Raw genomic sequence first — 25,135 nt, forward strand, 5'->3', positions numbered from 1 at the left:
ACTCTGCCAACACCCCCTCTCCTCTACACGCATGCACACACACAAACCTTACACACATCAACCCCCTCCTATCTCAACCCCCACTGTTCCCTCCTGTTCCATTCACTCGAGTGGAAAAGTCACTCCACCCAAACTCAATTAAAGCACACAAACACAAAACGGAGGGAAAATGAGAGAGAGAGAGAGAGAGAGAGAGAGAGAGAGAGAGAGAGAGAGAGAGTCGTCAGACAAACAGACAAAGACATCTTAATTGCTCCCGCTCTGCTCCTCCCTGGCTTCATTATGGGCAGAAAAGATTGCTGCAAATCACAGGTGTTCCAGCTACCAGCTCCTCTGTGATTGTTGATGCTGAAATATTATGTGTGCCACTAGATAGAACTCACAGGGAGATAGAGACAGGAGGGGGGAGCAAGAGAAGCGAAAGAGAGCGAGAGAGCCAGGTGGGGGGAGCAAGAGAAAGCTAGAGAGAGAGAGAGAGAGAGAACCAGGTGGGGGGAGCAAGAGAAAGCTAGAGAGACAGAGAGTGTGTGTGTATATGTGTGTGTAAGAGAGAGAGCTTGTTAGAAAGAGAGAGAAAGCTAAATAGAGAATCTAAAGACGGAGGGAGAGAGCGAAGGGGAGGGTAAAGAACATAGAGGAGAAGAGTATAAGTAGACCTTTCTCCTTGTTGTTATCCTCCTCTGAAAGAACTCTTCCCCTTGCCAATAAGTCAACATAAATCATGTGTCGGCTCCCACAGAGCCTTGTCTTGTCTATGGTGAGCAACATTACATGACTCCCAGCCAGGCAGCACAATGTGTATTGAATCAAAATAAGAGGTCAAAATCCAAGTGCCATTTAAACAATAACAATTACAGTTACGAAAATAAAACTTCCTGGAACTATCTAAAGTCCCATGATGCACACTGTGTTTAGTCTTATCTTATCAGCAAACATACAAGCTAGTGCCAATACAAATCACAAACATGATAAAGAGTTTCTTGTTCTGTCTGAAATGTATCTCCTTGAAGCAAACACCGCTGAAAGTCTTGAGAGAATACAGTAGGTTTTTCATCCAGTTGATTGGTTGACAGGTCCATTGGTTGACAGGTCGGCTCTAGAAGGCCAGTGGTGTGCAGCGTAGACAGGTATTGGCCAGACCTACAGTACACAACGTGTGTGTGATGTGATTGAAAGCAACTTGGTGCCGTCTGACATCGGGAGCAGTCATGCAGTGAACTGTGGCGTCGGACCACTGAGGTGGTGAGGCCCAAGCAGGCTCCAGGAGGCCCCTCTCAAGACACACACACACACGTCACACACTTCACACTGGGCATCACTCTTCACCTCTCCCCACGTTTGACACACAGTATCCAGATGTCCAAACTAGGCCTTTGCATCGTCTGGCACAGAAGAGACACTACCACATGACCCTTCAGAGAAATTGACAGATTTTAGAAGAGGAAAATAGATGGAAAGAGGGAGAAAGAGCGAAAAGAGAGAGAGTGGGAGGGAGAGAGAGCCAAAGAGGGAGAGAGAGGGGAAATAAGAGATCTGGAGCCACAGGGGTAAAACGGGAGCGTAGAGATTCTTTAAAAACGCGGCCGACATGTAGTTTGACACATTTAACTTCCTCTGAAAGGGAAGAGTACGAGATGTAAAATGCAAGTTAAGGACTTGGGTTTGCCTCTAAGCAATCCTCTGTGCTAGTTAATTTTGGATGAGGAGGCTTTGAACGGCGAGTCGAGCTATGCTGTTCAGAATGGGTGAAATGGCTTTTAAATGCTGCTGCTTTAGAATGGTAGAAGGAGAGGTACTGTTTTATCCAAATGGAATGGGCAGAATACCAGAACTAGGACACAGACATGGCTCAAATGGCACCCTATTCCCTACAGTGCACTACTTTTGACCAAAAATAGTGATGTTTTTTACCATTAAAAAAAGTAGTGCACTATATAGGAAATAGGGTGCCATTTGGGACACATATATAATAAGCCATTTAGCAGACGCTTTTATCCAAAGCGACTTACAGTCATGCGTGCATACATTTTTTTGTGTATGAGTGGTCCCGGGGATCGAACCCACTACCTTGGCGTTACAAGCGCCGTGCTCTACCAGCTGAGCTACAGAGGACCATATATAGATATATATATAGACTTCTTCAGGGGGAATAACACTAATATACTGTAGTTTTGTATCACGGTTAACATACCTAGTTAAATCTCTATCAAGTTACAGAGTTCTTCCCTCCAACATGATCTTTTCATCCTTGTTTGGTCAGATAATGATTAGGAGACGCATTTAATTACATTTTCCATTTTCCTCTGTCAATGTATGAACAGATTTTGTTCTTGTAGTTTGTACTTAATTTCATGCCCCTTGGTAGGACTTCAAGGTAGCAATACATGGCCTCCCATTTCTCAATAGAAGTTCCTAAATCATACATGGTCCAAACCTCCATGTTCATATTGGGGCTGGGCGATATGGCCAAAATATCATATCACAGTTTTTTTTTTTTTTTATTGGACGGTATTTTATTGGATGGTTGGATGGTATTTTGGATTGGATGGTATTTTATGTTTTTGAATAATAAAAGTTCCACATTTGCTTTATGAGTAGTGCGTGACCCTAGGGTGGCAACACATACATTCTAAGTGAATTCAATGGGTCTTTCTGTATTCTGATTGTTTTATACTGTTCAATTCAACTTCAACCCAAAATAATTTTCTGAATTTCCATACATTTCTGCATTTCCTGCGCTCATTTGAGATCATTTCAACACCGCCACGTAGAGCTGCACGATATCGGCAAACAATCTAGGCCTTATTTTTTACCAAATTGTATAATTGCAATTTGACTTGTGATTTAGAGCTAAACACTTAGGTGAACTGTTGGAATCATGGAAATAGAATGATTATTCAAATTCTATAGTTAGAATATAGTAGTGGGCACTTTGAATACAGTGTTTGACATGACAACGAATGAAAATGCCAGGGAGGCGTTATTGTGACAGGGTAGGAACCAAAGTGTTGATGAGTGTTTCCTAGGGAACCCTATAATCTTTGGCTACATTGAATGTTTTATCTTAGCTACTTTATGTAGCTAACATATTCTTGCTTCGCGTATTCCTCTTTGATTGAGAAAATACGGTTACACAAAAAACATACAAATGCAGGTCTACACCATTACTAGTATTATCAGGCTGTATAGCTAGTTACGTTTGCTCTGACTCAGTACATGTATTAGCTAGCTAGCGATTAGCATTAGCGGCTAACAAGATTTAGGCCCAGCTTACTAAGAAAAGACAAACTAGCTATTTGCAGATGTAAGAAACACAAACTAATAGTGTAATTATAGAACACTAGTGGATTTATATTAAGAAGCAAAGTGAAAACAGCATCGTCATCATCAACATTGTTGCATGTGCTGCATTAACCATGCAGACTGAACGCAAGTGTCTTGTGGTCAAGGAACAACAAATGCGCTCCTTGAGTGACAGGGGGCAGGGCTAGGTCTGTATGGAAAGTGGCATTGAGAGCGAGAGAGCGGAGAGAGATGACTCAAGTAGCAAAGTAAACTATAAAAATGGACGTTACACATGGCATATCATATTTAACAAACCAAACATTAAAATACCGTTATAGAAGGTAAAGTAAAAGCCCAAACCGGTCCGTACATCAATACCGGTATATTGTTAAAATATGGTATACCGCCCAGCCCTGGTTCATATCATAGAATTACATTTATAATTGGATTATAGGATTTCTATGTTTCATTCTGTTAAGTTCATGCATTGAGTCTGCGTATATCTCATGCCATATAGAAATGCTGGAAGCAATACTCTAACCAGACAAGGGCTTTAACTGCCATTAACATGCCGTAGGAACATTCATAGAAAGTGAGCTAGTGCCACCAGAGTAAGATATGTGATTGAATGATCCATTAGTCTGCGTCAGTACAAGCTAGATGTGAAGCGTACAGGTCCTTTACATCCCCTCAGGAACATAGCACAAGGTTAACGCGCATGCACACACACACCAAACACACACACACACACACATACACACACACACATACACACATACACACACACACACACACACACCAAACACATCACACACCACACACACACACACACACACACACATACACACCAAACACACACACACACACACACATACACACCAAACACACCACACACCACACACACACACATACACACACACACACACACACACACACATACACACCACACACACCAAACACACACACACACACACACACACACACACATACACACCAAACACACCACACACCACACACAAACACACACATACACTCATGAGAGAAATAATGTCAAGTTCAGCTGAGCTAAGGCGTAGCCCAGGGCGATGTTATTCACACACACTGTAAAATATCCTACAGAGGACTTACCATGTTAAGCTAATGTGTTTGTCAGATATAAAATATGGGTCAAAATGAATGAGAAGCTTTTAAATTTTCCCAAGACAATGAAGCCATAATATAGGAAGTCCCCTTGTGTTTCTGATATTCTCTGTATAGCACTTCACCTGTCATAGTGCTATACACAAGATATCAGGGAGTTGCCTGTGCATGAATGAACATTTAAGGTTGACTAGAGAGCAGAAGACAATCTCTTGGTGTGTGTGTGTGTGTGTGTGTGTGTGTATTCAGCACACACACACACATACATGTATGCACACACACACACACACACACACACACACACACACACACACACACACACACACACACACACACACACACACACACACACACACACACACACACACACACACACACACACACACACACACACATCCCCATTCCCTACATACTATGCTTCCACATGTGTTTATAGTGTGTGTGTGTGTGCTTAGTTTTGAGGTCCATGCTGTGTCTTTAAATTGGCTGGTTCGTTTGTGGCTACAGAGGCTGCTGTGCAATATGGATGACGTGTGGAGGGCAGGCTCGGACAGAGCTCGAGGTCCATGTAAGCTGACAGTCACACATTGTAGTTGGGCTGCCTCCCAGCCTGCTGCCTGCCTCCCTCCTGCCTGCTCCCAGCCTGCTGCCTGCCTCCCTCCTGCTTGCTCCCAGCCTGCTGCCTGCCTCCCTCCTGCCTGTCCCAGCCTGCCTTCTGCCTCCTAAAGCCAACAACATCCCCATGTTTAGTCACAGCTCTCTGGGAGCTGGGTTAACCAACAGAGCTCAGGGACTGGACCTCCTGCTGAATGAGTTGATGTTGCTGCTGTGGATGTATACACACGCGCGCGCGCGCACACACACACACACACACACACACACACACACACACACACACACACACACACACACACACACACACGAGGTAATGTTGCTGCTGTGCTGTCTCCCTCCCTTATTCCTAAAGGCCCAGATTGGTGGATTTGTCCTAACAGAGGCAGAAATGTTGCTGGTTCAGTCTAGCTGTGTGTCACTGTAATTGGCTCACGGTGTGTCCTTAACCTTCTGACAGATGTCTTCTGTGACTGTGTGACTGTACCATTCTACTGTTGGTGGTGGCCTTGGATGGTTGGCAGGCATTCTCTCTGGGTGTGTTAGATCAGCGCAGACAACAGACAACCATGGCTGTGTTGGAGTGAATTAAATCTAAATTCATCATGAACACTCATCCTTCCCTCTCTCTCAGCTACCCTTGGAACAGTTGACATTCAGGGAGGAGTTTTTCTGTTCTGTGATGGAGAGAGGAGAGGAGGTTGAGAAAAGTGAACGGTGATCAATGAATAATACATCGTCCCCCTCTCCTCCTCCTCCTCCTCCTCCTTCTTTTCCTTCTCTGCTCTGTGGTTGGGGGTGTTCCTGTGAGGCAGTGTGAGGTGGTCTGTCAGGGAGACGTTGATGGCAGTGTGTCAGTCTGTTATGTATAAGTGGGTCGGTCGGTCACTAATAAACATCCCCATTGTTTATCCCCAAATAAAAGACAAATGCTACCGCCACAGAGACCCACTTCTCTACTACACAGTGGAAGTTACTTCATAAAGCCCTAGGGAAGGCTCTACTCTGAAGAGTGTTCTCTAAGAGAGAGAACGAGAGGGAGAGAGAGGTGGGGTGGTGATGGAGAGAGGAAATTGCTGTATTACAACACACTATCATTATTATTTTGTCATTACCGACAGTCTAGTATATTCCTGTCTTTGACCATCGTCGCTATACTGTATGATTACTTTGACAATGTAAGTGTTTACTTTCCATGTCAATAAAATATACTGAATTGAGAGAGAGAGAGAGAGAGAGAGAGAGAGAGAGAGAGAGAGAGAGAGAGAGAGAGAGATGTTTATCTGTGCTCATCAGTGTCCATGTCTCTCCTCCCTCTATCTTTGCTCTAATTGGAACGTTTTCTCAACTTAATTGTGTCTTTCTCTTTGGCATGCAAATATTGGTCTCTGGCTCGCCTAGCCTGCCCCCTCTCCTGCTCCTCTCCTGTTTCCAATTAAGATCCAGACAGAGATAGGGCCGCTCAAAGAGAGCACGCTATGGAGGGCTGTGCCCACCACTGCCCCTGACAGGGGGATATTGAGTGGTTGTGACCCCAGCAGAGCACCACCTCGCTGAGCATCACACCCACGTATCTCCCCCTGCGAACTCTGTGGAGGTGGAGGTGTCTTTGATGAGAGCAGTCACTACAGAGCACAGCAGAGCAGGCAGCTGTGTGTGTGTGTGGATGTTTGGACACTGGCACCACTGAAGTTCTTTATCTGCTGTTCTGATCAAATCCCCTCCCCATTGTTCTAGAAGCCAAGGGGAGGCATATTGTGTATGAGTGTGAATACTAATTTAGAGATTTGATCATCCATTTCATGCTTCGTTTGGCCTGCTCATAGTGTCTAGAGCCAAGTCTCTATTTTATAGCAGTTAAACCAAAGGGGCGTATATCTGTGTAGTAGGTATCCTTTATCAAGTTTTGATAAGCAAGCTTAACAACATCATGTGATAACCATATATTGTTTAAATTTTTTACATTTTTAGTCATTTAGCAGACACTCTTATCCAGAGCGACTTACAGTTAGTGAGTGCATAAATTGTTCATACTGGCCCCCCGTGGGAAACGAACCCACAACCCTGGCGTTGCAAGCGCCATGCTCTACCAACTGAGCTACAGGGGACTAACTAGTAATATACTTATTTAGAGCAGAGATGTGGATTGCAATTGATGTACTGAATGTGTTTCTGAATGGTGACTAACTGAGACCACCAACACACACTCCTTCATCTTCAGTCTCTCATTCCTGTCCTCTCCTCTCTTTCTCCATCTCTCCCCCAGCTCCCTCAGTCCGGACACAGAAGACCCAGAAGATTCCTTTCAGAGAGAGGGGTTTGGACGCCAGAGCATGTCAGAGAAACGCACCAAACAGTTTGGTGACAATGCCAATCAGCTTGAGATCATCAAGACGCGCAAGTCCAAGAGCATGGACCTAGGTAATAAATACTGTACACGTCCAAGAGCATGGTCCTAGGTAATATCTACTGTACAAGTCCAAGAGCATGGACCTAGGTAATAGCTATTGTACAAGTCCAAGAGCATGGACCTAGGTAATAACTACTGTACAAGTTCAAGAGCATGGACCTAGGTAATAACTACTGTACAAGTCCAAGAGCATGGACCTAGGTAATAACTACTGTACAAGTCCAAGAGCATGGACCTAGGTAATAACTACTGTACAAGTCCAAGAGCATGGACCTAGGTAATAACTACTTTACAAGTCCAAGAGCATGGACCTAGTTAATAACTACTGTACAAGTCCAAGAGCATGGACCTAGGTAATAACTACTGCACACGTCCAAGAGAATGGACCTAGGTAATAACTACTGTACATGTCCAAGAGAATGGACCTAGGTAATAACTACTGTACAAGTCCAATAGCATGGACCTAGGTAATAACTACTTTACAAGTACAAGTGCATGGACCTAGGTAATAACTATTTTACAAGTCCAAGAGCATGGACCTAGTTAATAACTACTGTCCAAGAGCATGGACCTAGGTAATAACTACTGTCCAAGAGCATGGACCTAGGTAATAACTACTGTACAAGTCCAAGAGCATGGATCTAGGTAATAACTACTTTACAAGTCCAAGAGCAAGGACCTAGTTAATAACTACTGTACAAGTCTAAGAGAATGGACCTAGGTAATAACTACTGTAGAATTTGAAGAGAATGGACCTATGTAATAACTACTTTACAAGTCCAAGAGCATGGACCTAGGTAATAACTACTGTACAAGTCTAAGAGCATGGACCTAGGTAATAACTACTGTACAAGTCCAAGAGCATGGACCTAGGTAATAACTACTTTACAAGTCCAAGATCATGGACCTAGTTAATAACTACTGTACAAGTATAAGAGAATGGACCTAGGTAATAACTACTGTACAATTTGAAGAGAATGGACCTAGGTAATAACTACTGTACAAGTCCAAGAGCATGGACCTAGGTAATAACTACTGTACGCACCTGGTCGGTTAATACCAACACTCCAAACCCCTGGGTCTTCCTTCAACCCCCCTTCCACATTCCCCTCTGTCCCTTAACATGTGACATTGTAAACCTGTGCCCAGTGGCCCATTGTGAAACATGTGTAAATTATTTGCAGTGACTTTACAAAACCTTATTTTTTTCCTGGCCCTTGGAGATGGATAGGAACAATTGTCCTGGAACATGACCATTAGGGTCAGAGTACAGTTTTGGTGCTTTGTGAAGGATCCTGGGGATGGGAATAGACAGACAGGTGATGTGGGATATAATGCTATTCTTGACGAGAAACATAGTGAGGAACACTTCGATCCACTCCCCAAAGGACCACCAGGCTCTGTACCTCGCATCATTGAGTTATCATGACAGATAACAGACATTTTTATGTCTTTAGGTATCTAGAGTCTCGACCTGACAGGACTTCTATCCTCCAGGGACTGGCATAGCAGTTTCCCTCTAACTCTAAAAGGTCTAAAAGTTCACCACAAATCCAGAGTCCTCAAACTAAGACTTAGTCCCTTTCTGTGAAAAATATAATAATCCACTCAGGCCGATGGATGGGTTTCACTGACTAATTAGCTATTATACAGCAGATCCTGATCATTGTTAAGTGCATTATGTTTTCTATTTCAATTAAAGTTAAAATGATTGGAGGAAGTGTTTAGATCTGATGAGAAGTCCATAGGAAGCTGAAAACCGTAACCTGAAGCTCCCATATCTTAGTAGCTAAAAGTCTCATCATCGAAAAGGGACACACTATCATGGTTCATCAAAAAGCTTTTTAATTGTGCTGCTAAGTGCTGTCAGCAATTCCGGGTTTTTTTTCTCTAATGAGAATTTGATGAGTGAGGAAAAAGCAAGATCACTTATCGAAAGCTTTATGCTAGCTGTTGTTGAATATACAGTTTTGTCCAGTGATGCCTCCAAGCATCACTGGGAGCATTAAGATGGGCTTGTCAGTGATAGATTATCGAAACTCAGGAACCCATCAGGCACATCTTGACGAGTCAGATGAGGCATCGGGACATGACCGGGCTTAACCGCATTAGCGGAACGTTCCCTCGCCGTTGGGATCTCAAGCTCTTCTCAAACCTGACAAATCACCCTCACGTAGCTCTTAGCATGTTTAACAAAACTACGTTTTTCTTTTAAATATTTCTAAATAGGGTTTTCCTCCCCTTTTTAACCTTGTTTCAGGAGCTCCGTGCCAAATCAGATCAGCATCAACTGCTAACGTTTCATGACTTTCATGACACATCTCCATAAAAATGTGCTAAACACTAAGCTGCCAAGACACCTTAAGGTTTGATTCCATTTAGATGTGGAACAAGATTGAGGGGGCAGAAAAGAAGGGGCTGAATACTACACACCATGCTAACACATTAGACCCAGTCAGCCTGTATAATCCAATGATCGACAGCACTGCATGGTGTTTTAATATCTCTCCGCTTCTGATTGTTATTCCAAAAGCTCTTCAATACTTCTTTCTCTTCCTCCCTCTTCACAGTGATAACAGCATGTTGGCTGAATAGGCTAGCCTTGGAGACTGGTCATAGTAACACAAAGACTAATTCAAACCCTTTTCACACTAGTTGCTGGAACCATATCAGAGCCAGTATGGTTCCGGTTGCCACGATAGTGTGAAAAGGGTACTAGAGATGCTCTGGAATGGTGTTCTGATTTGGAATGTGGAATGTGGGCACTAACTAACCAATCACACTTGTTTATGCCTCTTTAACAGTATCTGACGAGGTTAACCCCCACCTCACCCCCAGCACAGAAAACATGGAAGGTAAGCACTAACCACCAATCAGGGCGTATGGTTCATCACCACCGCCACTGAACCGGCTAATCGCACGTCACTTTGGAATAACAAGCTCATCTCTGATTGGCTCGTCTTTTTGCGTTGGAGTCAGAGGTCAAGAGAAGGGATTGGGAAAGGGGCGGTATTCTTATTGACCCCTGCTGTCTCATAAAGGGTCACTTTTGTGTTTTTCTCTTCGCTCTTTGTCTGATTATTCCTTGGCCAGAGAAATTTATAATGACATTTGAGGTAATTGCAGTGAGTAAAAAAAGGGATTTCATATTTTGGAGAGAGAGAAAAAGAGAGTGGCATGGTGTTGAATAGAGGTTTGGCAGCAGTTGTATGAAACGTTGCCACCATGCTTGTTCTCTAGTGACTATGATAGAAGAAAACATTCATTATGCTGAAAGGTGTGGGGTAGGGTTGTGAGGAGAGAGGCAATGTAGTTCCATTTGAAATAGAGATGCTCAATGCCAGTTGGCCTCTTTAGCTGAATGGAATTAATCCATCAATGACAAGCCAGTGTGTCCTCACCTTCTATTAGAACGGGTCTGCTACAACATGTGTACTCACCAGGCACAGAATGTGTTGAGAGCTGAACAATGCAAACAGCACTTTTACGAAACAGCAGCCAACGTCTGTTCTATCTCCTACCTATTGCACATTAGTGAAATAAATACAAGTGATTCACTGAATGATCAGTACAGGATCACAGCCTAACTGCAGGTAATCTATACTGAACAAAAATATAAATGCAATATGTAAAGTGTTGGTCCCATGTTTCATGAGTTGAAATAAAATATCACAAAAAAAAGAAGAAGCTAATTTCTCTCAAATTTTGTGCACAAATTTGTTTACATCCCTGTTAGTGAGCATTTTTTCCTTTGCCAAGATAATCCATCCACCTGACAGGTGCGGCATATCAAGAAGCTGATTAAACAGGATGATCATTACACAGGTGTACCTTGTGCTGGGGACAATAAAAGGCCACTCTCAAATGTGCAGTTTTGTCACACAACACGATGCCAGAGATGTCTCAAGTTTTGAGGGTGTGTGCAATTTGGTGGGCCTATGCCCTCCCAGGCCCACCCATGGCTGCACCCCTGCCCAGTCATGTGAAATCCATAGATTTATTTCAATTGACTGATTTCCTTATTTGAACTGTAACTCAGTAAAATCGTTCAAACTGTTGCATGTTGCGTTTATATTTTTGTTCAGTATATGACTCAGCTATTTTGACGTAGAGTATTGCTCTCATGTCCATAGAAATAGGACACATTCTAGTTCTGTGCTCACGTCACCACCACCACCAGCACCACCAATGTCATGGCTACTTAGCCAAACAATGACAATGCCTCTGATTGAGATGTTGAGTCACAGTAATGATAATGGGGACAATAGGATACATGTAGAACAGTGTGGATTGGAGGATATAGGACGTCCTCTGGTCCTCCTAATGAAACAGGTTTGTGTCCCAAATGGCAACCTGTTCCCTAAATAGTGTACTACTACTTTTATAGGGCCCTGGGTGGGAATAGGGTGCCATTTTATAGGGAATAGGGTGCCATTTGGGACGCAGCCCCGAAGTTGGCAGAGACAAGGAGCCTGGTCAACCCAGGGCCGCATCTCTTCCTAAGGGATACCAGGACATGGCCTCGCCACGCCACCCTGGGACTATTTTTAGCTTAATTACCCTTTTAACGCTGCACATTAAACCCTCCACACACTGAATACATTAGGCATAATGGAGCCCCCGTCCCTGCTGTCCTCCCCGTCCATACAAAAATCTTTACATGCAAGGATGGAGTGGTTGTGAATAATGGTGGTGGGAGCATTGCTTTAGCTCCTTGGCTGCTTCCCAAATGGCACCATGTTCCCTATGTAGTGCACTACTTTTGACCAGAGCCCTATAGGCCCTGGTCAAAATGTGTGTACTAAATAGGGAATTAGGGTACCATTTTGGACGCATCCATTGTAATTATACTATGGAGCTGCTGGAGCTACTACCGTAATAACCGCTAGTGATTTATTTATATAGTTTGCAATAACTCCCTTTAACGCTTAATGATCATCGCTCTTCTCCTGGTTACCTTTGGTTTCGCCTTATTACTGTAAGAATATATTGCACATTCATCTTGGTCACTAATATTTGCTGGTGCGTTGTGGCAGTTTTTTAAAGTGTGTGTCGCATCTTTATGCTTCCCCCTATTTCTCCTCTGAACGTGCAGTGAGTGTCATACCTGTGTCGGTTTGCGATAGGGAATATGTATTATTTCTTACCCAATGAGCAGAAGACGTGGCAGCGTGGGTTGGTTGGGTGATAGGACCTGGCATATTGAGAGCTGTCAGTCAAAACCTCCCTGGAGAGGTTCTGAGAGATTCAGATGAAAACAAAGGCAAAGGCACAGACCAATCAGAGGCCTCTGTGCTTCTCCCAGACAGTAGCACTACACACCGCTCTAGACCAGAGGACAGTGATGCCTGATTCAGAATACGAAAGGGTGATAATTCCCAGATTCGGAGAACGGCAGATGAGAGAGAGCGGCAGATGCCATTTGTGTTTCCATAAACTGTTGTATCCGTCCGTGGGTTTATCCCCCACAATCCTATTGTGTCAAACATGCACCCGCCCGGCTTCGGTGTGTGCTCTATTCTGTTTGTCTGGATTTATGCATAAGCTTCCAAAGCCTCACATTTACATGGCATTTGGAGTATGTTGATTAAGGCACATCCTCCAGCACATGGAGAATTATGCCACGTCCTTACCGGAGGCTGCAATTTCCTGTTATTCCTGTTTTGTATGTCCGCCTGTCCTCCCATGTCCTTCATCTGACATGAGTGATTATTTTGAGAAATGAATCCAGATGATTTCCCCTTCCACCCAGGTGGTACGATAAGATGAGCAAATATCCTTCATTGTCATATAAAATGAACTCAGTAATCAGAGATGTGCCTTGCTTTCCTGAGGAACAACGCAGTTAAATGGCTGTCCTATTCCCGGTGGTGCTTCACAAAGGTGCCTGTAACCCTGCTGACATTTCAAACACACTGTAAAGTTCTGTTTTACTGTCTCCATCAGCTGGAAGATGTGGATCCACTTACTGGTCATGTTTCATCATACAATTGCTCTTCCTTTAAGCATGCATCTGAGTGGTTAGCAGTGTGGCCCTCTGGTGAACCTACTGGCGCTGGTCACAAGTAGTGCACTATATAGGGAATATGGTGCCATTTGGAATGCATCCATGTATCTGAGTGGTTGGTAGCATGGTCCTCTGGGGCCTGCTGGGAACAGGAGTCTTTATTAGCTGTGACAGGGTTATTATGGAGAGCTGTGGACAGGCCTCAGCTTATACATACAGTAACAGCTAACGGCTGACCTCGGTACAGCCAGTTTGGGGAGCAGTGACCCCTGGACCAATGGATCCAAGCAGCGCTGAGAGACAGGAGAAACACATCTCTGTCACAGTAAAGGTCAGAGGTTAGTGGCTTGGATGACCAGACCATCTGTGGTTGTGTTAAATTTCACCCCCTAGTCTAAAAAACATGTTCTAGGATGCCTCCCAAATGGCATCTGATTCCTTATATACTGTAAAGTGCACTAATTTTGACCTGGGCCAAATGGAAAAGTAGAAAAACAAACTAGTGCACTAAATATGGAATAGGTTGTCATAGTGCACGGTTCTCGGCTAATCACGAACGTAGCCACTGCAGGTTTACTTGGCTAAAGGATCGAGTAGAGGTTAGCAGCCTGGCGCTTTCAGACAGTAGAAGACGGGCTTCTGAAGCTGCTACTGCTTGTGAAATAATGATAACAGTAGCAGGCAACACATATGGATTACTGTACTGGGCTGGCATGGTGCCTTCTATATCGCCTGGAGTCCTTTAGACTTCCTCTCCTTCTCCCAATCTCCCCACTCAAATCACCTGTAATTACTTCACAACCAACCACTCTACTCCTCTCTGACTTATAAATGCTTTTCAGAGGGGGTATTCATTCCATAAGAGGGAGAAGGAAATAGATTCGTAATTGTTTTCTTTCGGTGATGGGGGTTTATTTTCTTATCCCTAATCTGTGTTTGGCTTCGTGTCTGTTCATCCACAGATCCACTGTGAGAGCTCAGCAGCAACAGGCCATGCTCCATTTAGGGCCTTTAAAACAAGTCAGGGGTGTTATTGATGACTGATGGAAACATGGGGGGCAGTAGGCCGAAACGAGACCACATGGTAGCTACAGGCCTCAGAGGTGGAGAAGGGAGGGATAGAGGGAGGGAGGGTGGAGAGAGAGAGAGAGGGGGGCTTGTTATTTACATGAAGCAAAGCTGCATGGAACATGGCAGCACATGCTATGTGTGTTTTGGACCTGAGGGGTCTAAACAGACAATGCTGGTCTGTGGGCCTCATTCCCATATGCACAGTCCTTAGAGTCCTCAGCTTCCACTGAACAGTGATCAAAACCCAGACAAGACTAATTCAATCAGCAGTTTATCAACTATCTATTAACTGTTTCCTTGTTCAAAGTTCCTTGTTAACACAGCTGGTTAGAAGCAGATTTAAAATCTATTCTGTTTTGTTGGAAGATGGTTGTTAAGGGTTAATGCAGCACAACGAAGAATAAGTGAATGGATGGGGACAGAAAATCTAAATGTCTGCTTGTTTAACATGGCTATCTGGTGAGGCCAGAGCTCTGGGGAACTGACTGACGCCACCTGACAAAATTAAATACCAATACCCTCAGTCTCGCTCCACTTCCATACCCTAAACAAACGCACAGCAGCCATTGGAAAAATAATGATAGCTGTCTAAAGATTTATTCCAGAGGTAGACAAGAGGTTGCTGTCCAACACTCAATCTGCTATCTATCTACAGATCTGGCGTCTTAAGAGCATATCTATCAGTAAATCTGGTGCTAATGTCAACAGTTTTCTAAGTGGTGGTTATACCTGACAAGAACAGCAAACAAAAGGACGTTTTCATATTGTGCCATACATACAATCTCCTTTTAGAGTTACTTACAATAGACAGCCCGTCTTCTGCAGTGGTTGTTTATTTATCATTTGCATGTCAATGACATACATTTGGCATGAACGGGATCCATTATGAAGCATATTTCAATGAAATTAGTTGAACGGGGCCACCCGTTTTGTGCCATCCGTAATTTCATTCTGTAGACTGTGATGTCATACTTCTCTCACCTCTTTTTCTTTCTTTGTTGTGTGTGGTGTGGTGAGGAGGAGGTAGGTTACTGGTGTTGACATGAGTTTGTAAAGATTCCATACACATGTTTATCTCTACTAGATCTAACAGGTGGCTGGTGTTGGCAACAGTTTGGGAATCTCTGTGTTCTAAAAGGCCCACCTGGCTATAGCTAACATTCTCTCTATACAAGAGCAATCCCATTTTGGGTATGGCGTGGTGTGTGACCCTGCGTTGATATTCTGTTATCTACCATCTGCACAACCTTAATCTTCTCGTTTGAAGTGAGGCTGTTTGTGTCCTTTAAAAGCCTCATTGCGAAGGGCTTTAAACAACGGATTAGACGCATGAAAGGCCATTCTGTGGATGGTTCAGAGTAGTGACATCAAGGAGGACACGGCAGTAGGAGGTGAATGGGCTGTGTTTAGTCTACAATACTTCTGATTTTTCTAACGCTTTCTCCCTTCTCCCCTCTAACTCTGCATTCCATCCTCACTCCCACCCCTATCTTTGCCCTGTTATCTTCTAGATCAGAGTGATGTTATGTTAATCTAATTGATGTTCTGTAAACCATGGCTGCTCACTCTTGCCTACAGTACTGTACACACTTTAGTATTAAGACATTTGGAAGCTCTCTGTGTTTGAAAGTGTAGTCAGTTTACACGCACACATTTCAGGCACATTACACAGTCTGAAAAACCTTGTCAAACATTGTTGAAATGAGAACAAGGGTTTACTCTGTTTTCTATTTGTCTTGCTCCTACAAAGATAGATAAATATACCCTCATAATGTTTCACGCACTCCATCGGATAATTTATTTTCGAAATGAATTCCCACAAGCTATAGCCCATCCCTCTTCTCTTATAGTGAATTACAGGGTTTTACATCATCTGATTTTCTTTCGGTCTTAGGAAACTAGGAAAACCGAAATGATTTATAGCAATCAGAGTTCAGCGTAGAATATAGAGTTTCAGGACACATTTTCAGAGAATGAATATCACACATCATTAAATCTTTGTCTATTTCCTATATAGTGCACCACCTTTGACCAAGGCCGTATGGATAAGGGTGCCATTTAGGACACCACCGAACTCAATTGTTCTTAGACCTATATTCGGACTTCTCCTTTATCAGACTCTTCAACAGGAGAAGCAGTAGGACCCTCCCTGGGCCTCAAGAAGTCCTATAAATATTATATAAACTTATGTAGGGCATTATGAGTCTTTATGTCATGCATAGGAATGCTTTATGAATGCTACATATCGCCACTCTAAGTCAAGTGTTACCACTTCTCCTTCCTTAGGCTCTTCGACAGGAGAAGCAGTAGGTCCCTCTCTGGGCCTCAAGAAGTCCAGCTCCCTGGAGAGCCTCCAGACTGCTGTTGCCGAGGTTACACTCAACGGGGAAATGAACCTCCACAGGCCACGCCCACGTATCATCAGGGGGCGGGGCTGCAACGAGAGCTTCCGGGCAGCCATTGACAAATCATACGACAGGCCAGGAGTGATCGTTACTGCTAAGGAAGAGTGTGACCCGAAGGGAATGGAGACATGTGAGTATTAATTGTTAAGACTGTAAGACCTTGTTTTTATAAAGCATAACACATTTTGTGTATGCTGTAGTTTATAGACCTTGGTTCTATTAAGCAAACCTATGTTGTTTCTGTAGTTTATGGTCAGTGTTAAATAAAGTAACTGGCCGATATTTCCAAAATTAGACAATTAGAATATAGAAGGAGGATCCACCCATATAATTAAACAATAAGGCCCGAGGGGGGGGTGGTATATGGTCAATATACCACGGCTAAGGGCTGTTCTTACGCACGACACATCGCAGAGTGCCTGGATACAGCCCTTAGCCGTGGCCATATACCACAAAACCCAGAGGTGCCTTATTGCTATTATAAAATGATTACCAACATAATTAGAGCAGGAAAAATACATGTTTTGTCATACCCGTTGTATACGGTCTGATATACCACGGCTGTCAGCCAATCAGCATTAAAGGATTCGAACCACCCAGTTTATAATTACATATAGAACATTGATTTACTAGGATCTCTATTGATCCACCCCTCACTCAAGTTGTGTAGGTTTTCTCTTATACATTACTTAGTGAGAGGCATGCAGAAGGGAATAAGCATCCAATCAGCATCTACATCCCTTTTCCATTAATATGCACAGGGTTAGTGTAGTGTCTTCCCTGAGGGCTCACAGCCATTTAAACTGCATTGTCGTTTATTCCAAGCAGACTACAAACAGAACAAGGAAAGCTCTTCCATTGTTTGCCAACAGAACACACGAGTACTTCATCTTTGCTTTTTGCATCTTGCTTATGGTCCTGGATGTTTTGTGTTCTAAACTTTTATATATGTAAGTTCTTATTTTTTTTCTATGTTGTGTCTAGATTGAGTATATTCTTTATTTTGGGATTCAATAGAAGTTTGTCATGATGTTCTCTAACGGTTCATTTTTGTACATTATTTTTTTCTTAGTGTCATAACACATTGGTGCAGGTAAATCTGTCTTACTCACATTGAATAGAAACTGGGTTTTTGAATTCTTTACATACTCTCTGACTGTACGGCCAAATGTATTGACTAAAATGGAGACCAGAAAAAAATTAAATTCTCAAAGTATTACCTAGTCTCCCGCTTCCCTTTGACTGAGCACGTCAATTGGCAGGTGTTTCATGACACAAAGGCATGCATTGGAGATAGAGGCAGGGACGTGTTACATTCCTGAACAGGTAATACCCTGCAGCGCCACCACAGTAATCACCAGATATATTTTTCATTAATTCTCCATGAATGGATTCCATTAAAGCAACCCGGGGAAATTTGAAAAAGAGGGGAATTATTTGCATGGAATTATTTGAATCTCTTTGTTCTCATAAGCTCTGTCTGCAAACCACTAAATGCTGTCTTATCTTGCCTAAGAAAAAAATTGGGACAAGCTCTACGATTTCCTCCTTCCTTTCCTCTGCCGAGGAATGTTCTCTCTTCTCCCATGAAATTCAGATAACTCTGATTTTATATGATATCATATCATCACAGGGTTTAATAGTCAAAGTTGACAGATAAGCCCTTCGCTTTTCCTACAACCTAGACTTTTATTTACATAAAATGAGAACGTGTCCCCACAAGATATCCTGCCAAGCTACTACATTCCCTTATATATGTTATCAGGTGTTTAATGTTTCTAAACAGAGATTCTGAATTGAAATCCCCCTATATTGTATATGTTGAAATGAGCCTAGCAATTTTCCATTTCAGTCAGAACTCTCATTCACACACGCACTGAGATGAATGCCCCTTTTCACTATTGAAATGGAGAGATTTAATGATACTCTTTGATTGTAGTGTCAAAACATTTGCTGTGTGCGGCGGGCGGGCGTTTCTAAGATCGTTTTAATTGCCACTATTCAATTCACTTTTCTGTGGACTCCCTCCTGCAATCTGAGCTTGGCAAGTACCTAAACTTTTATTTTCAGAGGCTTTTTGATTGTAACACCATAGATTTCTTGCTGTTTTGCCTCGACTCATTCCTGTCAGTCTTTGTGTGGCTAATGAATGAAGCTTGTGAAATTAAGTGCTCTATCACGTTCAGACCTTTATCACGGTTGATTTCTCTCTTTCAACGTTTTTTGGCAACAGACTTTTAGTGGGCTGCTTGATCAAAACAAACCAAGTATTTGCCTAACTCACGCACGTGCACACACACACAGTGTTTTACGTTCCCCCAGGAGGGCCAGTAGGATTACAATCTTTAGTGTGTTATCAGTGACAGCGTCATTAAGAGCCTCTAAAATTAGTGCTGTTGCTAATCTCAGCCATATTAATTGCCAAGATGCAGCTCAGTTCTGAGATATGCCGCGTTTGCACTTAACGAGATGATAAGCACGCCACAGAATGAGTGATAGGAGTGATATCTGTCCAGACCCTGTTAGTCTTATCATATCCCAAACTGGGGAAAGGCGAAAAAGAGGAGGGAAGATAATTTATTTATTTAGCATAATTGAATAGGTTTAAACCACTAAATTCAGCTTGCTATTCTTGTCATACACCGCCTCATGGTGAGATTTCATTTCAGCAATTTCCTTTGAGATGAATGCAGAAAGCAACCGCTGATAACTTGACGGAACAAGAAGAAAACAAATCCTTGGCGCTTTATCCTTTGAAATGTGAACCAAGGCTGCGTACCAAATGGCACCCTATGGGCCCTGGTCAATCGTAGTGCACTACATAGGGAATAGGCAATCATTTGGGATGCACCCCAATACTTTTCAATCACCACAGCACAGTCAGTCTCATCTCATCTAGCTATGCTAAAAATCCATCAAGGACTTCCCTTTTTTATTTTCCCGATAAGCACCTTTCTTTCTTTCTTTTCCCGTCAAAGCCAGCCAATCAGGCACGTTAATAAAGCCTAATCCCAGGGCCATCTACCTCACGCCTCATTGTGACAGATATACCACCGTAGGCATGCAGCCCATTGGAGGAGAACCCAGGCTATTTGCAATTAAGATCCCCATAGGCCTTCTCAGAGATTATTTAAATGTAAATTAGTGACAGATTAATTACAGACACGCTGCAGTGTAGTAGAAACCTTGAGTATAATCAACTCAGTGTCACTGAAGACGGTTCATTTCAATGTGGAGGTTTTCTTGGATGATGGAAATTCGAGACATTGTCAGTATTTCTGTTTTTTGTACTATCTAGCTATATCTATAAAATGCATGTATCTACAGTATATCACTTTATATATACTGAACAAAAATATAAACGCAACATGTAAAGTGTTGGTCCCATGTTTCATGAGCTGAAATAAAAGATCCCAGAAATGTTCCATATGCACAAAAATATAATTTCTCTCAATGTTGTGCACAAATTTGTTTACATCCCTGTTAGTGAGTATTTCTCCTTTGCCAAGTTAATCCATCCACCTGACAGGTGTGGCATATCAAGAAGCTGATTAAATAGCATGATCATTACACGGGTGCACCTTGTGCTGGGGACAATAAAAGGCCACTCTAAAATGTGCAATGTTGTCACACAACACAATGCCACAGATGTCTCAAGTTTTGAGGGAGCATGCAATTCACCTGCTGACTGCAGGAATGTCCACCAGTGCTCTTGCCAGAGAATTGAAAGTTGTTTTAGAGAATTTGGCAATACGTCCAACCAGCCTCACAACCGCAGACCGCGTGTAACCACGCCAGCCCAAGGACTCCACATCCGGCTTCTTCACCTGCGGGATCGTCTGAGATCAGCCACCCAGACAGCTGATGAAACTGAGGGGTATATCTATCTGTAATAAAGCCCTTTTGTGGGGAAAAACTCATTCTGATTGGCTGTGCCTGGCTCCCCAGTGGGTGGGCCTATGCCCTCCCAGGCCCACCCATGGCTGCTCCCCTGCCCAGTCATGTGAAATCCATAGATTAGGGCCTAAATAATTTATTTAAATGGACTGTTTTCGTTATATGAACTGTAACTCAGTAAAATTGTTGAAATTGTGTGTTTATATTTTTTTGTGTATTAGACCCAAACAAAAACAGAGTCTCTCTCCCTCCCTCTCTCTCTCCCTCTTTCCATCTCTCAGTGGAGGAGGACCCCGAGGGGAGTTCTAGGTCGGGCCGAGACTCCATGTCCACATCCACAGACCTGACCCTGCCACCCGGCAACGCCGTAACGATGGAGAGACAGGTGAATGGCAACGGCACCGCCACCAAAGACGATCAAAAGAGGGAGAAGAGCGTGAGGGACAAGAAGAAGCCTGAGAGAGATAAAGAAAAGGAGAAAGAAAAAGAGAAAAACAAAGCCAAGAAAGGGTTGCTGCTGAAGGGCCTGGGAGATATGTTCAGGTAAGGACCCTTTACCCTCCAGACCCAATCAAAACTCTCCTTCTGTTCATTTATTCAGTAAGCATTCTAGAGCATGACTGGAGCACTCCGGAGCATTCTGGAATCAGAAGACAGAATGTGTTCTCTCTGTGATTGGTATTGGAACTAATGGTGGTGACCCTCACCTTAAACCCTGCTGGGGTTAATGTCCAGGCAGCCAGGCCTCTGGCACATCTCAAATAAGGAAAGGATGTTTTATTCAGTATAATACCCACCTAAACACATTCTCTATTTGTTAAACCAGTGGAGATTGCACTGTACCCAGCCTGAGTACTAATGGTAATATGTGATTGGGTCTTATTAGAACAAAGGATAAAAAGCTTGAGAAGATTATGAACTTGATTTCATTAGAATCACTTTGCATGTATTTCAGATGCCCAGGGGTATTGTGTTGTGAGTCATCTGTTGCTGTGCAGTCCTAGTTTGTGGCCTACAGTGTCAGGCTAATGGTGTGAAATGGGTAGAGGTCACTGTGCTCTTGTTGGTCACCCATTACTCTTTTTGTGTGACCAGTAAACATTCCCCCAGAGGTGGTTAGCTTCTATAAAATGCTTCTTGCATTAGGTGTATAGAGCTTCTCACTGAAACAGTACAGCAGGCCCTGGGGCTGTATGTATCAGCGTCTCAGAGTAGGAGTGCTGACTTTGGCCTTTTAGATCACAATGAATAAGATTACATCAACAGTAAGGACCTGATCCTAGATCAGCACTCCTACTCTGATAAAATTCCTAATGCAAAAACTACAATGTGATCAACACTAACCACTAATGTATGGAGTTGTGAATCTGATCGTATCATCTACAGTAAGCTCACCCTCATGAGGTGGGGGATGGGGGGTGGTGAGGGTGTATCCTACCAAGGGTGAACCCTACACCCTTAGGGGGTTCAGACAGCAAAGGGTCCAATTGTGAATGTTAGGGGCACATCTCCCGCCGCTGCCGTGAGGCTAATCAAACAGAAACCACAATTATTTAGATTTTATGCTAATTTGAATCTAGCATAAATGAGGGTGCTCACAAACACACACAAACACACACACGTCTGTTATCATGCAATAAATTGTTTTCCTGCGGATTATCTTAATGGGATTAGCTAGCGTATCACTGTGCACAGCTCCATAATTAACAATAAAACGACAAGTGTTTTGAGGTCATGATTCAGTAATTCAGAAAGGTTGCTTATCTGGTGGAGATTATTTTATAATTACACATAGAGGCACAAGCTCACTAGTGCACACACACAAATACGCACGTGTCATGCGTCAGTGTGTAGCGGTAGGACGGAGTAAGGTGCAGGACACAGAACTTAGTCAACGATGTACTTTACTTGTCACAAGTAAATAAACATATATTCCACGCAGGGAAGAAAATACAACAAATGTCAATGACAACAAAACAACGAACAATCACGCACAACACCATGAGGGAACCAGATGGTAAAATAGGGAAGCAAATTATTGTAATTGGAACCAGGTGTGTGCAATATAGACAAAACAAGTAGAACACAGAAACATAGATTGGTGGCAGCTAGTACTCCGGTGACGACGAACGCCGAAGCCTGCCCGAGCAAGGAGGAGGATCAGCCTCGGCTGAATTCCTGACAGTACCCCCCCCCCCCTTGACGCGCGGCACTAGCCGTGCGCCGACATCGGCCTCGGGGACGGCGGAACATCCCACACCTCAGACTCCTGGAGCGGACCAGCTACCACCGGCCTGAGGAGAGACATTACAGTAATCAGGAGGGAGCTGTAACCTATAACAAACCTTGTTCAATCTCCTCAGGACTTTAAATGGCCCCACAAACCGCCGACCCAGCTTCCGGCAGGGCAGGCGAAGGGGCAGGTTTTGGGTCGAGAGCCAGACCCGGTCCCCCGGTGCATACACCGGGGCCTCACTGCGGTGGCGGTCGGCGCTCGCCTTCTGTCACCTGATAGCCCGTTGCAGGCGTACATGGGCAGCATTCCAGGTTTCCTCCGAGCGCCGAAACCATTCATCCACCGCAGGTGCCTCGATCTGGCTCTGATGCCATGGTGCCAGGACCGGCTGATAACCTAGTACACACTGAAATGGAGACAGGTTAGTGGAGGAGTCGCGGAGGGAGTTTTGGGCCATCCAAGCCCAGGGGATGTAAACCAACCAATCCCCCGGCCGGTACTGACAATAGGACCTCAGAAACCTACCCACATCCTGGTTTACTCTCTCCACCTGCCCATTACTCTCGGGGTGAAACGCAGTCTGTAGGGCTGTAGGGAGACCGGGCAAAGGAATGAGATGGAAGGACTTAGAAAACCGATCCACAATGACTAAGATCGTGGTATTCCCTTGTGACGGGGGGAGGTCCGTAACGAAATCCACCGATAGGTGTGACCACGGCCATTGTGGAACGGGTAGGGGTTGTAATTTCCCTCTGGGCAGGTGTCTAGGTGCCTTGCACTGGGTGCACACCGAGCAGGAGGAAACATAAACCCTCACGTCCTTAGCTAAAGTAGGCCACCAGTACTGCCCACTAAGACAGCGCACTGTCCGACCGATGCCAGGATGACCAGAAGAGGGTGACGTATGAGCCCAATAGATCAATCGATCGTGAACATCAGACGGAACGTACACACGACCCACTGGACACTGGGGGGAGTGGGCTCCGTGCGTAACGCCCGCCTGATGTCCGCGTCAACCTCCCATACCACCGGTGCCACCAGACAAGAAGCCGGAAGTATGGGAGTGGGCTCCCTGGACCGCTCCTCTGTGTCATACAGCCGGGACATAGCGTCTGCCTTAGCATTCTGGGAACCTGGTCTGTACGAGAGGGTGAAAACAAAACGTGTGAAAAACATGGCCCACCTTGCCTGGCGAGGGTTCAGTCTCCTCGCCGCCTGGATGTACTCCAGATTGCGGTGGTCAGTCCAAATGAGGAAAGGGTGTTTTGCCCCCTCAAGCCAATGTCTCCACGCCTTCAGAGCCTTAACAACAACTAACAGCTCCCGGTCCCCCACATCATAGTTATACTCCGCCGGACTGAGCTTCTTCTAAAAGAAAGCACAAGGGCGGAGCTTTGGTGGCGTACCCGAGCGCTGAGACAGTACAGCTCCTATCCCAGCCTCAGACGCATCCACCTCGACTATGAATGCCAAGGAGGGATCCGGATGAGCCAGCACGGGAGCCGAGGTGAACAGAGCCTTCAGGTGACCAAAAGCCCTGTCCGCCTCAGCTGAACACTGCAGGCGCACCGGTCCCCCCTTCAGCAAGGAGGTAATGGGAGCCGCTACCTGAACAAAGCCCCAGATAAACCTCTGGTAGTAGTTGGCAAACCCTAAGAATCGCTGCACTTCCTTAACCGTGGTTGGAGTCGGCCAATTACGCACAGCTGAAATGCGGTCATTTTCCATCTCCACCCCTGACGCGGACAGGCGGTAGCCTAAGAAGGAGACGGACTGTTGAAAGAACAGACATTTCTCAGCCTTGACGTACAGGTCATGTTCCAACAGTCGACCAAGCACCTTGCGCACCAGGGACACATGCTCGGCTCGTGTAGCGGAGTATATGAGAATATCATCTATATAAACCACTACACCCTGTTCGTGCAGGTCCCTGAAAATCTGATCGACAAAGGATTGGAAGACTGAGGGAGCATTTATCAACCCGTACGTCATGACGATGTACTCATAGTGCCCAGAGGTGGTACTAAATGCCTTCTTTCACTCATCCCCTTCCTGGATACGCACCAGGTTGT

At 44.2% G+C, this 25,135-nt stretch overlaps 1 protein-coding gene across 2 annotated transcripts in view; it reads left to right on the plus strand.

The window, feature by feature from the left end:
• LOC121549961 (partitioning defective 3 homolog) overlaps positions 1 to 25,135 on the plus strand; it is a 439,443-nt gene that overhangs the window by 360,557 nt on the left and 53,751 nt on the right. The window contains exons 16-19 of one of the 2 annotated variants that reach the window (XM_045206775.1): positions 7,304 to 7,458; positions 10,252 to 10,302; positions 16,812 to 17,060; positions 21,109 to 21,370. In XM_045206775.1, the coding sequence (XP_045062710.1) occupies positions 7,304 to 7,458; positions 10,252 to 10,302; positions 16,812 to 17,060; positions 21,109 to 21,370 (717 nt within the window). The remainder of the gene's footprint in view (positions 1 to 7,303; positions 7,459 to 10,251; positions 10,303 to 16,811; positions 17,061 to 21,108; positions 21,371 to 25,135) is intronic. The other variant, XM_045206776.1, reaches the window with a different exon arrangement.

This window comes from Coregonus clupeaformis, chromosome 23 (assembly GCF_020615455.1).
Source record: "Coregonus clupeaformis isolate EN_2021a chromosome 23, ASM2061545v1, whole genome shotgun sequence".
In the NCBI taxonomy this organism is placed as follows: domain Eukaryota; kingdom Metazoa; phylum Chordata; class Actinopteri; order Salmoniformes; family Salmonidae; genus Coregonus; species Coregonus clupeaformis.